A 15,128-nucleotide genomic window follows, 5' to 3' on the forward strand; every position below is an offset into this window, starting at 1 on the left:
TTGTTACAGTCCTGTCAAAACCATCTGAAACTTGGTGCAGTTGCGTAAACAAGTACCTTTGCTAGCTCCTCTCATCGCTGCAGTTCGCGATGGTCCCATCTCAATGCTAACCGTTACCTCCACCGCGCCGATTCGAGCGCAGCAGTTTACGTAACTGCACCGAGCTTCATGTCGTATTGATCCGACTATAACGTTGGTAGGAAACGAGACAGTGTGGGGTCAGTGACGGACTCTGTAGAATATAGCATATAGGAGTCGTCGATGGAGCGCTGTGACCTGTGCAAAAGACTACATTCCATTTGGGGTAGAGTAGAGGCACGAATTGCGAAGATTAGGGTAAAAACCTCTCATAGCAGAAAGCGATAGAAAAAGAATCATCTAGATTTGTTTATCCTAGATATGTTGTTAGCTCTGTTATCTAAATGATTGTGACTCTCGGCTAAAATGTTGTCGTTGATGCTTCAATTGATGTCGTGTGATTTAGTATCTGGGTTTTACAAATGAAGTCGCACGATTATGAAATGTATACCAGTATCATCCTGTTATTTTCACATCAGTCGTGGTTGTTTTCTAGTATGATTTCACTGCAAGACGAGGTCGCGCATCATCTATTCAATACTTTAATCTCGCTTCCACTGTTGGCCTTTTGGGTCCAGCCGCTCGCTGATCAAGTAGAATTAGTGGGATGGAAATAGCAGCAGATGAATGCATCGCTCTATAGCTGTCGTCTGCCGACCGGTGGTTCTAGTGACCTGGGTTGTCATTCCGTTCTAGTCCAATGAATAGTTTATTTTTCACTTTATTTTATTATTATAATAGATATGTTATCGCTCATTTTTAGAATCTCGTTCATCTATCTGATAATCATCTAACCTAAGTACACAGCAGTATTTGACGAAAAATTGGAGTCATTGTTGATTTTTGAATATGGTTACCGTTCCTCATAGCTGGAGGAGCTCCATTTTCAGCAGATAACCGCTTCATGATAAATTTTATCGTGGTTAGTTCTGGATGGAATTTGCTGGATAGAATATGGGCTTTTTTTTTTGAAGGAATGGAGTTTTCTGTTCCTGAAGGTTGTTGTTCTATTTCCGACTGGGCGAAGACAGGACAAAGTCTGAAAAGTTCCCACTTTTAGGTAACTCCTAAGATGGGGTTTGTGTTTCATTTCCATGTGCGGATTGTAGTTATTTTTCAAGAGATATTTAGAAGACACAAAACACCATTCTTTATCACAATAAGCTTTATCTATGCAGGAAGTACTCATGCACGTTCACTGGCCAACAAATAAATATTGAATTTATTATCCTAATACACTAGCAGAGATCCCGCATACTCCTTAATAGAATTTCAAGCAAAGAAAACAAGGTGGTCAACAAGGGAACGAACGACATGAACACATATTATGAAAATACACGCAAGAAGCTGAGATGCCGATATTTTCTGGAGTATGCGGTTTGAACCAACGGTCAGCTGCGAGATGCTCGTATATCACTAGGGTTGCACCAGTTTTGACTGGTCTGACTACAATATGACAAATTCGACAAAGAAGAAAAAAAAAAGAAAAGAATATATTGAGAAGTTTTTCGAAAAACGTAGGGGAGTCCGGACAGATCATTCTCCCTCATCATCGAGTGAGGAGGGTGACTTCGCGGAGGATAGCTGAAAAAGAAACTGTACGGTCGAGTTCAATATGGATTGTTTTGAGCAGAATTCGGTATATTGATAAGTGATAGTGGCTTTTGTCATCAGGAGCAAACTTAATTGGCTAGAAGGGATGGTTTTAAAAATGCTTGAAGAGCGAGGACGAGTGAGGAGGCATAATACGTCCGATATGCATAGAAGAGGGGTAGAAAGAAGAAGGGAAAGAACCAAGAAAAACGGGTGGAAAGAAGTAAAAGGAAAAGAACTAAGCAAAACGTGAATGAAATATTGAAGGATGCTAACGATAGTAGAGAACCAAAAAGGAATCAGTTACGATTAATTACCAAAAATTTACCGAAGTCCTTTTTTTCTTCGGACCACTTCTGGCTGGACCGCTGGAATACTATGATGGATACCACTGTATATAAAGAATTCAACCCATATTCATCTATACAGCGGTTGGACTTCAGTTTTGCATTCATCGCACAAACTGCGGCATCATTCCACGTTTCTAGTCTCCATGGCAATGAGCAAAATAACACACCCGCTTATGGTGTTCAAATCGAACAGGAATTCTCAGGAAACGTACAAAATCTATTCCACTTTCATTCCAGTAGAATGAATGAAATTGATGAAGTTTTGCTAAAACAAGAGACTACCTAAACGTGTGGGGGCGAACGTCTTCGGCAAACGGTGCGCGTAACGTTGCCTTCGGCGTCGACCGTCTCAAACTGTTCCTCCAACGGTAGTTCACGCACCCGCTCCTCGCTTTCGGTACCGGTAAACGTTACGTGGCTCATCACTGGGTCACGCACCTAAAAATAGTGGTTTTCTTCTCGAAGGTACTGCTCCAAGCATTACGTTGGGTTTGTTGAAGCGGTTCCCAATAAATAACGCTTCTATTTGGTCTAAAGCAAAAGGCTTATTTAAATTCTAGTATGCATGGAAACCTCTATCTGGATGCGGCTTGCAGCGATGCGCTTTGGATTTTGACAGCGAAGTGTGAATGAATGTCAAGCAGAGAGAGAGAGAGAGAGCAGGTATTGTATCAGATACGTCGTACTCGCCCGGTTGAAATCAAGTTCGATGCTATAGTACTTCTTCAGAAATATGATCCATTCAGAAGTGCAACACTCACCCGTGTTTCTACTCTGCGTGAGATGGTCTGCACAGTTCCGTCTGGTGCGATGGCGGTTGTTTCAAAAGTGGTCAAAGTGGTCGGATAGTCGCGGAGCATTGTGTCCATCTCACCACCAAGCGAATCTTTGTCATCATCATCGTGTTCTTGGTAGGTGCCCACCTAAAAACAACAGCATTAAGCTGCTTTCTAGTTTGTTCGCTGCTTCTTTAAATTTTCTTTTCCTTGTCAGTTTGATATGATATAAACAATAGGACTTTTGCTTTGCATCTGCGTTTAGCGTATTTTGAAGTGATAAAATAATCTTACAGTGTCTCCGCTAAGCAATGCATGTGTGTCTTGACTGGTCATATCTTGGCTGGCGCCTTCCAATAACGAGTCTCGCTCATGAGGTATGTTCTCCAATGAATCTCTCACGCTTTCCTCAAGCCGAGTTATGACCTGAAAATGGTTCCTTTCGGAGATGTGACAGTGCGAGAAATAATTGGGAGCAGAACTTGAAGATTCTCAGAGGTTTGACACTATTTTTTCCTGTATTTTTGTGTATGGTTTAAAACAAATTGAAATGTTCGCCGTAGTTAATGTATGCAAACCAGCTATCAACAAAACTCCGATTTCTATGCGTGGATGCACGGAACGCCCTTCCTATACGGCAGAATGTTACGCGCTTCAAGTAACGATAAGCACGGCTGCATATCTTACTACCGTCTTTTGAAAGCAGCGTTCGAAGAGATTTTACGTGCTGGTTTCCCTTCTGCGGTGAATAATTAGCCCACAAGTACTACAGCGAAAATGCGGAATATCACCTACAAAAACCAGATCATCAGAAGCAGTGGACTGATTAGGTTTTTTTTTTACTGGACATTACAGTTCTACAGAGAACACGGTATCAAAAATCTCTTCGAACGCTGCCTTTATCAATACTTGCAGCGATGGGCAACTGGGAGTTAATTATGACCAACAGTTGCTGATTTTTGGGTGGCGTAGTAGAGTCAAAACGACATGAAGTACGTACGCAATTGCGTACGCGGCTTCTCTCGAGGCGGTGCGCTGGAGCATAGCGCTTAGGAGCGTAGTGGAACCCTTGTTGGAACCACCCATCGCTGCAGTTTGCGACGGTCCCACCTCGGTCCCAAATGCTGCCTCCGACGCGCCGTTTCGAGCGCGTCCGCAAATGCACCGCAACTACACTCGTGGTTCATGTCGCTTTGACTCGAATATATCTACACAACAACACACAATTATGTCACGACTAAGGCCACGCTTTCGCAGACATACCTGAACTTCCTTATTCATGTCACTTCAAAGGAAAATCACACAGAAATTAATCTCACCTTTAGTTAGAATTAGTTCTTTCGAATACGTTGCGTTATGCTAAACTACCTAATTGATGCCATCTTCTTCAGTATAGCTGTTTGAAAAGGCAATATTTTGGCCAGATTTATCAAATTACGTTCTTTTGTGTCAAATGCTACTCTTACAGCTGTCATAAAAACACTCGTAACCACTGCGTGGTTGGTGTTGGAGAGGAGTGCGGAAAGGCAATGGGCCCGTATATTCTCAAAATATACTATATATCAAATATCTTTTAAGTCTGTTTGTGCACACAAACACAGATTCTTAAAAGATAAGTCATTCCGTTTGGGATGCGCCTATACGTTTGACTTCAACTCAGAAGGTTCGAGGCTTATGAGCGAACACATGTGGAGCCCATACAATAACTTGCCGGGGCTAGGCGACATGTCAAATCAGTGTTTTCATCGCCCTAGTATGTTACAGTGAGCTAGCGTTTGGGATCGAGGTGCGGCAATAGTTACCTTCACTCCGGCTGCAGCGAGTATTGGTGGTGTAACAAGGTCTTAGGGATGAAAAGCGTGGTTTGTTTTGGTGTGGTTTTGAACCACCGGCCGTGCTGTTGCAGCCAAATCTCTTACCGACTGCTCTTTTACCGATTAGAAGGCCTGCATAGCAGCAGTGTGGCAGATGTTAAAATACAAAGAAACCTAACACTCTATGAGATATTGAATTGAAACTAACTTTGTGGACATGCACAATAAATATATTTGTATGAGAAACAGTGATTGTACCAAGTTTCCAGAATACTCTGTCAGTGGGACCAATGCTTATAGTGAGTTCAATGTTGATGCTTTTAAAGTTATCAGAAGCAAAACTATCAGAAAAGTTTTCGACTTTTTAGAAACGGTCAGTTAGGAAAAGCGTATGCCAAGCGAGAAGTAGTTGTTCGTTTCTGTCTTGCAACCAATCTTGATGTTAGTATTTCATAATTCGTATTCATTTTTTTGGGGAATGATTCCTTCTTTTTGCCTCACCTCATATTCGGCCAACGAAGATGCTTCACTGTCCCTTTGAGTGTGTGTTTCCACACGCTCATAGGACGGCTCAAGTGAGTCAGTGCTTGTTTCGAGAAGAGGTAAGGCGACTGCGATGGGCTCACGTTCTAATGAGTCCACCGGGGACGCTACTGGGGTTGCGGCTCTCAGATCTTCTTCGTCAATAGGTCTAGTTTTTACTTCTGTTTCCTGAAAAGATAAACTCCGTGCATATATAACACTAATAATGCAAGCATAGGAAGCAGAAAAGGTAGAAATCTTTGTGGATTCTTTTTTGAAAAACTATTTGTCGACGCTCACTTACCGAGTGGTCATCTTCATCGTCATCGCGAACACTCATGTCTTCTACTTCAGATTCCTCTCGGATTTCAGGAAGCATTGCAATTTCTTCTTGTGGGGAAATATTAGCTGTCAATTCTTGTTCCAGTTTTTCGAATTCTGCGAGTGAGCTGACTGAGCCCTCACCCGAACCTCCATTGCTCCGTAGTTTTCCAGCTGCATAGAGTTCAATCTCGCTCGCACTCAAACTTCCTTCTCCCCGATTAATTACGACTTGTTCCAAGCGCTCGAACTCTTGGAGACTTGTCAACGAAACATTATCGCTTGAAACATGTTTATATTTTCCAACCAAGGCCAATGTATCTGACGGGACCCCTACAGACGAATTTCCACTTCCATTTATAGAGTCAATATCTTCGGGCTCTTCTTCCACAGTTTCCAATTCACCTTCAACTAGAGGGGTGTCCTCAATTGGCGGACAAATAACAAAGCCTTCTTCACTATCACTTGTCTTTTCTTTACCAGATCCTTCAGATGATGGGGAGTCCATTATCTGATCTTTCTCCATATGCTCTTCAGATTCGTCGCTGGTTTTTGTTGGAGAAGCAGTGGATAGTTGAGGTATGGCATCCCTAAAAAAGTCAAGTTATTAGTTACTATCCATAGAAGTGATTATCTTATTTTGATAGCTCACTTTTTTTCGACACTGCTGCTTTTCACAGACATTCTGTCTAACGAATCAGACGACCCAGATGCAGGTTCGTAAGCTGACGTAATGTCTTCAACGCCTGGTGCAGTTTCGGCATCTTCCTTTCCTTGATGTATCACCGTATCAGCATGGCTTCCGGAGGACATGTCAGAGTGCTGGCGAGAGTAAGACTTCTCACCGTGGATGTCACTTGTAGATTCGGTCTCTGCCGATTTTCTCTCTGCATATTTGCCGTCAGTTATTTTCGGAACAGCCTTATCGTCTGGTCCCTCTACAAAGACGAAATATTCTTCGTCATCGTCGGTTTGACGGCTCGGTGGAATTGGAGAAATCGGGCGACCTGGGTCCACATTGGGTGCTAGAAGAACACCACTTGGACTTGTAAGTAAAGTAGCCTCCGACTCCTCTTCTTCTTCTTCGATGGTGACCTGAAGCGCGACGTCAGGAGTGGACCTCGCAGTGTCATCAACAGTAAAGTGACGAATGACTGGAACTGCATCCTCGAAGTCCTGATTTGCTGTGAACTGCCGATCAGAGTCAACTGGAGAGAGAACTGCCAGTGGGGTCACACTCCCTTGTCTTCCTTCTGCTTCGCTCAATCGACTAGTTGCACCACTTGCTGCTGTTGTGTATTCCGACTCTTGCGAAGTCCACTCTTGCGCCGAGTCGTAGGTGTCCTGTGAGGTTACACATGTATCGTATTGATCGTCCTTCGAATGTTCTGTTGCGGTATGATAGACATTTGACTCCGAGGTTGATGTAAGCGTCTTAACCTCTTCATGATGCTCCATGGCGGCAATTATCGCCTCTTCGACTAGGGTGGTGGCTGCCTGCTCAATTTCGTGTTCTTCATCAGCTTCGTGCTCGTAATCCGCTTCGTCTATCACCTCTAACTGATCCTCATCTTGCACGGAAAGAACTTTCTCTCGACGCTCTCCAGCCAAAATATCTAGTTTTTCCTGAAGGTCTGCATGATAGTCAACTTCATGTTCCATTGCTACTTCGCTGCACGACTCCTGTTTGATGATTTTGTGCGGAGATTGCGCCGAATGAAGACTCGCATTTGTTTCTGCTTGTTGAATTAGTTCTTCCGTCAGTTGACTAGAAAATTCCTCTAGGACTTCGCCTCTGTTATCGTAGACCTTCCACTCGTCATCACCAGCAATCGAGTGTTGCTCATCGGGATACGATGATGGCGTTTGTGCTGATTGCTTTTCAGGTGACTCTAATTCTTCCGTGCTTGAGAACCTCATTTTGACAACGTTCTCAAGAGCTTCCTCATCCAAGAGATGCAAGGATGGTTGTGTACCCAGACGACGGTCTTCAGGATGGTCCGATCTGTCAGCAATATCGTGCTGTTCAGCAGCGTCGATCGATGACTGCAGCTTTTGCTGTAACATTTCGTAATTAGCTGATTTTGATAAATGTGGTTCTTCTGATTTCATGAATCTATTACAGTCTCGAATCGTTACCTGAGGCTCTGCATTTGTCGCTAGATCTGCTGCTTGAGCTTCCACGCGATGCTCCTCGTGCAAAAATGGTTGCTCTGCCGTTGTAGGCGATGAAAGAGGTCTCTCCTCTTGTTGGACTGTATAGTCCTCCGACTCAACTACATGTTTTTCCTCCGCTGTAGTTTCGGGACTGTACAGAGCACCTAATTCTTCAACGACTACGAGCGATTCTGGAGTAATCTTGGATTCAACATGTGTTTCCACTCGATCTTCCTTACACAAAAATGGTTGCTCTGCAGTTGTAGGCGATGAAAGAGGTCTCTCCTCTTGTTGAATTGTGTAATCCTCTGAACCAATTACATGCTTTTCTTCCTCTGTAGTTTCTGGAGTGTACAGAGCACATACTTCATCGAGAACTAAATGTGATTCCGGAGTGATGGTCATGGACACAGCACGAGGTTCCACCAGATCTTCCTCCGACAAAAATGGTTGCTCTGCAGTTGTAGGCGATGAAAGAGGTCTCTCCTCTTGTTGAATTGTGTAATCCTCTGAACCAATTACATGCTTTTCCTCCTCTGTAGTTTCTGGAGTGTACAGAGCACATACTTCATCAAGAACTAAATGTGATTCCGGAGTAATGGTCATGGACACAACACGAGGTTCCACTCGATCTTCCTCCGACAAAAATGGTTGCTCTGCAGTTGTAGGCGATGAAAGAGATCTCTCCTCTTGTTGGACTATGTATTCCTCTGAATCAACTAAATGCTTTCCCTCCTCTGCAGCTACGGGAGTGTACAGAGCACATACTTCATCAAGAACTAAATGTGATTCCGGAGTACTGGTCATGGACACAACACGAGGTTCCACCCGATCTTCCTCGGACAAAAATGGTTGCTCTGCCGCTATAGGCGAAGAAAGAGATCTCTCCTCCTGTTGGACTATGTACTCCTCTGAATCAACTATATGCTTTTCCTCTGTAGTTTCGGGAGAGTACACAGTACCTACTATTTCAAGAACTAAATGAGATTCCGGAGTAGTCGACAAGGGTTCAACACTTCTTTTCTCCCGATCTTCCCCAGGCAAAAATGGTGGTGGTGATGTTGAAGATGAAGAAGAAGGTTTGTGCTCACGAACTGTTACGCTGGCAGCAGACACTGCTTCCTCAGGTGATTCCGCTGCTTTCTGAAACATCGCTGCCACAAGAGATTCTCTTTCGAGGTGTCTCTCGAATTCCATAGGAACTTCCGGCTTCTCTTCAAAAGTAGTTACTGTCGTCACTGTCTCTGTCACTATCGGGTATTTCTCTCCCAAAATCTCTTCTCGAGATTCAGTGCTAGCAGAAGAATCCACAGCTTTTGGTGATTCCACTGCCTTAGGTGATTCTCTTTCGAAGTAATTCTCGAATTCTTCTGGTACTTCCGGCTTCTCAAATGTGGTTATTGCCGCCATTGTCTCTGACACTGTGGGAGCTTCTTCTCCTAAGAGTTCCTCAAGAGAAACAACGCTGACGGGAGTCTCTTCTTTTCCATAAGTTTCAACCTCTTCATATTTCTCTTTCTTAGGTGAAGGTTCAGCTAAGGCATAAGAGTCTTCATCATCTCTGATCTTTGGTCCTTCATCCTTAGTTATTGCTTCATATGCTGCAGAAGCACCCATGGCTGCCAGTGCTACTGGGGCTACAACAGCTCCTCCTGCAATCTTTGCTGCTTTGGTTGCGAAGCCTGCTAGTCTGTCACCAAACGATGGCTGCGTTGTTTCTTCGCTCGGAGACTCTTTCTCGGTGGTGAATTCTGGACTTTCTTCACGCTCTACTTGTGTTCGGATCTCTTCCGTGCTTTCAAATAGCTTCTCTTCCATATGCTTCCACAGCTTCTCCTGATCACTGGGTTCCTCCTCGTGAGTTGTCGCACTTTCCTTCCTTGGCGGATATTCCTCTCCGAAGACCTCCTCTCGAGACACAGTGCTGATTGGAGATTCTATTGCCTTGGGTGATTCCGGATGCTTAGGTGATTGCTTTGCCCTAGGGGGTTCTGCTCCTATAGGAGATTCTCTTTCGAGGTACTTATCATACTTATCATATTCAACAGAGGCTTCCGGCTTTTCCTCAAACGTAGTTACTGTCGTCACTGTCTCTGTCACTGCAGGATATTCCTCTCCAAACATTTCCTCTCGAGAAACAGCACTGATGGGAGATTCCACTGCCTTGGGTGATTCCACACGCTTTGGTGATTCCGCTGCTACAGGAGATTCTCTTTCGAGGTATCTCTCGTATTTTTCGGGTACTTCCGGCTTTTCCTCAAATGTAGATACTGTTCTCACTGTCTCTGTCACTGCAGGATATTTCTCTCCGAAAAGCTCCTCTCTAGATGCAGTGCTAACGGGAGATTCACCAGCCTCAGGTGATTCCGCATGCTTAAGTGATTTTTCTACCTTGGGTGATTCTTCTACCTTAGGTGATTCCACAAACTTAGGTGGTTCTGCTGCTATAGGAGATTCTCTTTCGAGGTACTTATCATATTCAACAGAGGATTCCGGTTTTTCCTCAAATGCAGTTACTGTCGCCACTGTCTCTCGCACTGTAGGATATTCCTCTCCAAAGATCTCTCGAGAAACAGTGCTGACGGGAGATTCCACAGCCTTAGGTGGTTCCGCTGCTATAGGAGATTCTCTTTCGAGGTATTTCTCGTACTCCTTGGGAACATCCGGCTTTTCCTCAAATGTTGTTACTGTCGTCCTCGTCTCTGTCACTGTGGGAGCTTTTTCTCCTGAGATCTCCTCTCGAGAAACAGTGCTGACGGGAGATTCCACAGCCTTAGGTGATCCTGCTGCCTTAGGTGATTCCTTTGCCATAGGCGATTCCGCTGCTATAGGAGATTCTCTTCCGAGGTATTTCTCATATTCCTCGGGTACTTCCGGCTTTTCCTCGAACGTAGTTACTGTCGTCACTGTCTCTGTCACTGTAGGGTATTTCTCTCCAAAGATCTCCTCTCGAGAAACAGTGCTGACGGGAGATTCCACAGCCTTAGGCGATTCCGCTGCTACAGGAGATTCTCTTCCGAGGTATTTCTCATATTCCTCGGGTACTTCCGGCTTTTCCTCGAACGTAGTTACTGTCGTCACTGTCTCTGTCACTGTAGGGTATTTCTCTCCAAAGATCTCCTCTCGAGAAACAGTGCTGACGGGAGATTCCACAGCCTTAGGTGGTTCAGCTGCTACAGGAGATTCTCTTCCGAGGTATTTCTCATATTCCTCGGGTACTTCCGGCTTTTCCTCGAACGTAGCTACTGTCGTCACTGTCTCTGTCACTGTAGGGTATTTCTCTCCAAAGATCTCCTCTCGAGAAACAGTGCTGACGGGAGATTCCTCTGCCTTGGCTGATTCCACAGCCTTAGGTGGTTCCGCTGCTACAGGAGATTCTCTTCCGAGGTATTTCTCATATTCCTCGGGTACTTCCGGCTTTTCCTCGAACGTAGTTACTGTCGTCACTGTCTCTGTCACTGTAGGGTATTTCTCTCCAAAGATCTCCTCTCGAGAAACAGTGCTGACGGGAGATTCCTCTGCCTTGGCTGATTCCACAGCCTTAGGTGGTTCCGCTGCTACAGGAGATTCTCTTCCGAGGTATTTCTCATATTCCTCGGGTACTTCCGGCTTTTCCTCGAACGTAGTTACTGTCGTCACTGTCTCTGTCACTGCAGGATATTTCTCTCCAAAGATCTCCTCTCGAGAAACAGTGCTGACGGGAGATTCCTCTGCCTTGGCTGATTCCACAGCCTTAGGTGGTTCCGCAGCTACAGGAGATTCTCTTCCGAGGTATTTCTCATATTCCTCGGGTACTTCCGGCTTCTCAAATGTGGTTATTGCCGCCATTGTCTCTGCCACTGTGGGAGCTTCTTCTCCTAAGAGTTCCTCAAGAGAAACAACGCTGACGGGAGTCTCTTCTTTTCCATAAGTTTCAACCTCTTCATATTTCTCTTTCTTAGGTGAAGGTTCAGCTAAGGCATAAGAGTCTTCATCATCTCTGATCTTTGGTCCTTCATCCTTAGTTATTGCTTCATATGCTGCAGAAGCACCCATGGCTGCCAGTGCTACTGGGGCTACAACAGCTCCTCCTGCTATCTTTGCTGCTTTGGTTGCGAAGCCTGCTAGTCTGTCACCAAACGATGGCTGCGTTGTTTCATCGCTAAGGGACTCTTTCTCGGTGGTGAATTGTGGACTTTCTTCACGCTCTACTTGTGTTCGGATCTCTTCCGTGCTTTCAAATAGCTTCTCTTCCATATGCTTCCACAGCTTCTCCTGATCACTGGGTTCCTCCTCGTGAGTTGTCGCACTTTCCTTCACTGGCGGATATTCCTCTGCGAAAATCTCCTCTCGAGAAACAGCGCTGACGGGAGATTCCACAGCCTTAGGCGATTCCGCTGCTACAGGAGATTCTCTTCCGAGATATTCCTCATATTCCTCGGGTACTTCCGGCTTTTCCTCGAACGTAGTTACTGTCGTCACTGTCTCTGTCACTGTAGGGTATTTCTCTCCAAAGATCTCCTCTCGAGAAACAGTGCTGACGGGAGACTCCTCTGCCTTGGCTGATTCCACAGCCTTAAGTGGTTCCGCTGCTACAGGAGATTCTCTTCCGAGGTATTTCTCATATTCCTCGGGTACTTCCGGCTTTTCCTCGAACGTAGTTACTGTCGTCACTGTCTCTGTCACTGTAGGGTATTTCTCTCCAAAGATCTCCTCTCGAGAAACAGTGCTGACGGGAGATTCCTCTGCCTTGGCTGATTCCACAGCCTTAGGTGGTTCCGCTGCTACAGGAGATTCTCTTCCGAGGTATTTCTCATATTCCTCGGGTACTTCCGGCTTTTCCTCGAACGTAGTTACTGTCGTCACTGTCTCTGTCACTGCAGGATATTTCTCTCCGAAAAGCTCTTCTCGAGAAACAGTGCTGACGGGAGTCTCTTCTTTTCCATGAGTTTCAATCTCTTCAAATTTCTCTTTCTTAGGTGAAGGTTCAGCTAAGGCATAAGAGTCTTCATCATCTCTGATCTTTGGTCCTTCATCCTTAGTTATTGCTTCGTATGCTGCAGAAGCACCCATGGCTGCCAGTGCTACTGGGGCTACAACAGCTCCTCCTGCTATCTTTGCTGCTTTGGTTGCGAAGCCTGCTAGTCTGTCACCAAACGATGGCTGCGTTGTTTCATCGCTAAGGGACTCTTTCTCGGTGGTGAATTGTGGACTTTCTTCACGCTCTACTTGTGTTCGGATCTCTTCCGTGCTTTCAAATAGCTTCTCTTCCATATGCTTCCACAGCTTCTCCTGATCACTGGGTTCCTCCTCGTGAGTTGTCGCACTTTCCTTCACTGGCGGATATTCCTCTGCGAAAATCTCCTCTCGAGAAACAGTGCTGACGGGAGATTCCACAGCCTTAGGTGGTTCCGCTGCTACAGGAGATTCTCTTCCGAGGTATTTCTCATATTCCTCGGGTACTTCCGGCTTTTCCTCGAACGTAGTTACTGTCGTCACTGTCTCTGTCACTGCAGGATATTTCTCTCCGAAAAGCTCTTCTCGAGAAACAGTGCTGACGGGAGATTCCTCTGCCTTGGCTGATTCCACAGACTTAGGTGGTTCCGCTGCTACAGGAGATTCTCTTCCGAGGTATTTCTCATATTCCTCGGGTACTTCCGGCTTTTCCTCGAACGTAGTTACTGTCGTCACTGTCTCTGTCACTGTAGGGTATTTCTCTCCAAAGATCTCCTCTCGAGAAACAGTGCTGACGGGAGATTCCACAGCCTTAGGCGATTCCGCTGCTACAGGAGATTCTCTTCCGAGATATTTCTCATATTCCTCGGGTACTTCCGGCTTTTCCTCAAACGTAGTTACTGTCGTCACTGTCTCTGTCACTGTAGGGTATTTCTCTCCAAAGATCTCCTCTCGAGAAACAGTGCTGACGGGAGATTCCACAGCCTTAGGCGATTCCGCTGCTACAGGAGATTCTCTTCCGAGATATTTCTCATATTCCTCGGGTACTTCCGGCTTTTCCTCAAACGTAGTTACTGTCGTCACTGTCTCTGTCACTGTAGGGTATTTCTCTCCAAAGATCTCCTCTCGAGAAACAGTGCTGACGGGAGATTCCACAGCCTTAGGCGATTCCGCTGCTACAGGAGATTCTCTTCCGAGATATTCCTCATATTCCTCGGGTACTTCCGGCTTTTCCTCGAACGTAGTTACTGTCGTCACTGTCTCTGTCACTGTAGGGTATTTCTCTCCAAAGATCTCCTCTCGAGAAACAGTGCTGACGGGAGATTCCACAGCCTTAGGTGGTTCCGCTGCTACAGGAGATTCTCTTCCGAGGTATTTCTCATATTCCTCGGGTACTTCCGGCTTTTCCTCGAACGTAGTTACTGTCGTCACTGTCTCTGTCACTGTAGGGTATTTCTCTCCAAAGATCTCCTCTCGAGAAACAGTGCTGACGGGAGATTCCTCTGCCTTGGCTGATTCCACAGCCTTAGGTGGTTCCGCTGCTACAGGAGATTCTCTTCCGAGGTATTTCTCATATTCCTCGGGTACTTCCGGCTTTTCCTCGAACGTAGTTACTGTCGTCACTGTCTCTGTCACTGTAGGGTATTTCTCTCCAAAGATCTCCTCTCGAGAAACAGTGCTGAGGGCCCCTTGGCTGATTCCCAGCCTTAGGGTCCCGCTGCTACAGGAGATTCTCTTCCGAGGTATTTCTCATATTCCTCGGGTACTTCCGGCTTTTCCTCGAACGTAGTTACTGTCGTCACTGTCTCTGTCACTGTAGGGTATTTCTCTCCAAAGATCTCCTCTAAAAATGCTGACGGGAGATTCCGCCTCTTGGCTGATTCCACAGCCTGTGGTTCCGCTACAGGAGATTCTCTTCCGAGGTATTTCTCATATTCCTCGGGTACTTCCGGCTTTTCCTCAAACGTAGTTACTGTCGTCACTGTCTCTGTCACAATTCCCCCAAATTCTCTTTTCTCGGGATATTTCTCTCCAAAAACAGTGCTGACGGGAGATTCCTCTGCCTTGGCTGATTCTCACAGCCTAGGTGATTCCGCTTGTGTTCCGCTGCTACAGGAGATTCTCTTCCGAGGTATTTCTCATATTCCTCGGGTACTTCCGGCTTTTCCTCAAACGTAGTTACTGTCGTCACTGTCTCTGTCACTGCAGGATATTCCTCTCCAAACATTTCCTCTCGAGAAACAGCACTGATGGGAGATTCCACTGCCTTGGGTGTGTTCCGCTGCTACAGGAGATTCTCTTCCGAGGTATTTCTCATATTCCTCGGAGGACTTCCGGCTTTTCCTCAAATGTAGTTACTGTCGTCACTGTCTCTGTCACTGTAGGATATTCCTCTCCAAAGATCTCCTCTCGAGAAACAGTGCTGACGGGAGATTCACCTCTGCCTTGGTGATTCCACAGCCTTAGGTGGTTCCGCTGCTACAGGAGATTCTCTTTCGAGGTATTTCTCATATTCCTCGGGTACTTCCGGCTTTTCCTCAAATGTAGTTACTGTCGTCACTGTCTCTGTCACTGTAGGGTAT

The 15,128-nt window shown here is 45.6% G+C and overlaps 1 protein-coding gene across 2 annotated transcripts; it reads right to left on the reverse strand.

Annotated features, from left to right (window-relative positions):
- Positions 1 to 1,469: 1,469 nt before the first annotated feature.
- RB195_003932 (uncharacterized protein) lies at positions 1,470 to 14,773 on the reverse strand (the record flags this gene model as incomplete). Of its 2 annotated transcripts, XM_064201809.1 has the most annotated exons (12): positions 1,470 to 1,524; positions 1,612 to 1,662; positions 2,304 to 2,353; positions 2,403 to 2,459; positions 2,783 to 2,944; positions 3,092 to 3,223; positions 5,113 to 5,322; positions 5,438 to 6,044; positions 6,107 to 7,512; positions 7,594 to 14,266; positions 14,332 to 14,518; positions 14,626 to 14,773. In XM_064201809.1, the coding sequence occupies 12 exons, from the start codon at positions 14,771 to 14,773 to the stop codon at positions 1,470 to 1,472; spliced, it is 9,738 nt and encodes a 3,245-aa protein (XP_064057689.1). The 2 variants fall into 2 exon arrangements, with proteins under 2 accessions (XP_064057689.1, XP_064057690.1); XM_064201808.1 differs by lacking the exons at positions 1,470 to 1,524; positions 2,304 to 2,353 and having other exon boundaries at positions 1,615 to 1,662; positions 14,332 to 14,446.
- Between the last annotated feature and the right edge of the window lie 355 nt (positions 14,774 to 15,128).

The sequence above is a fragment of the Necator americanus genome, chromosome IV (genome assembly GCF_031761385.1).
Source record: "Necator americanus strain Aroian chromosome IV, whole genome shotgun sequence".
Taxonomy (NCBI): Eukaryota; Metazoa; Nematoda; class Chromadorea; order Rhabditida; family Ancylostomatidae; genus Necator; species Necator americanus.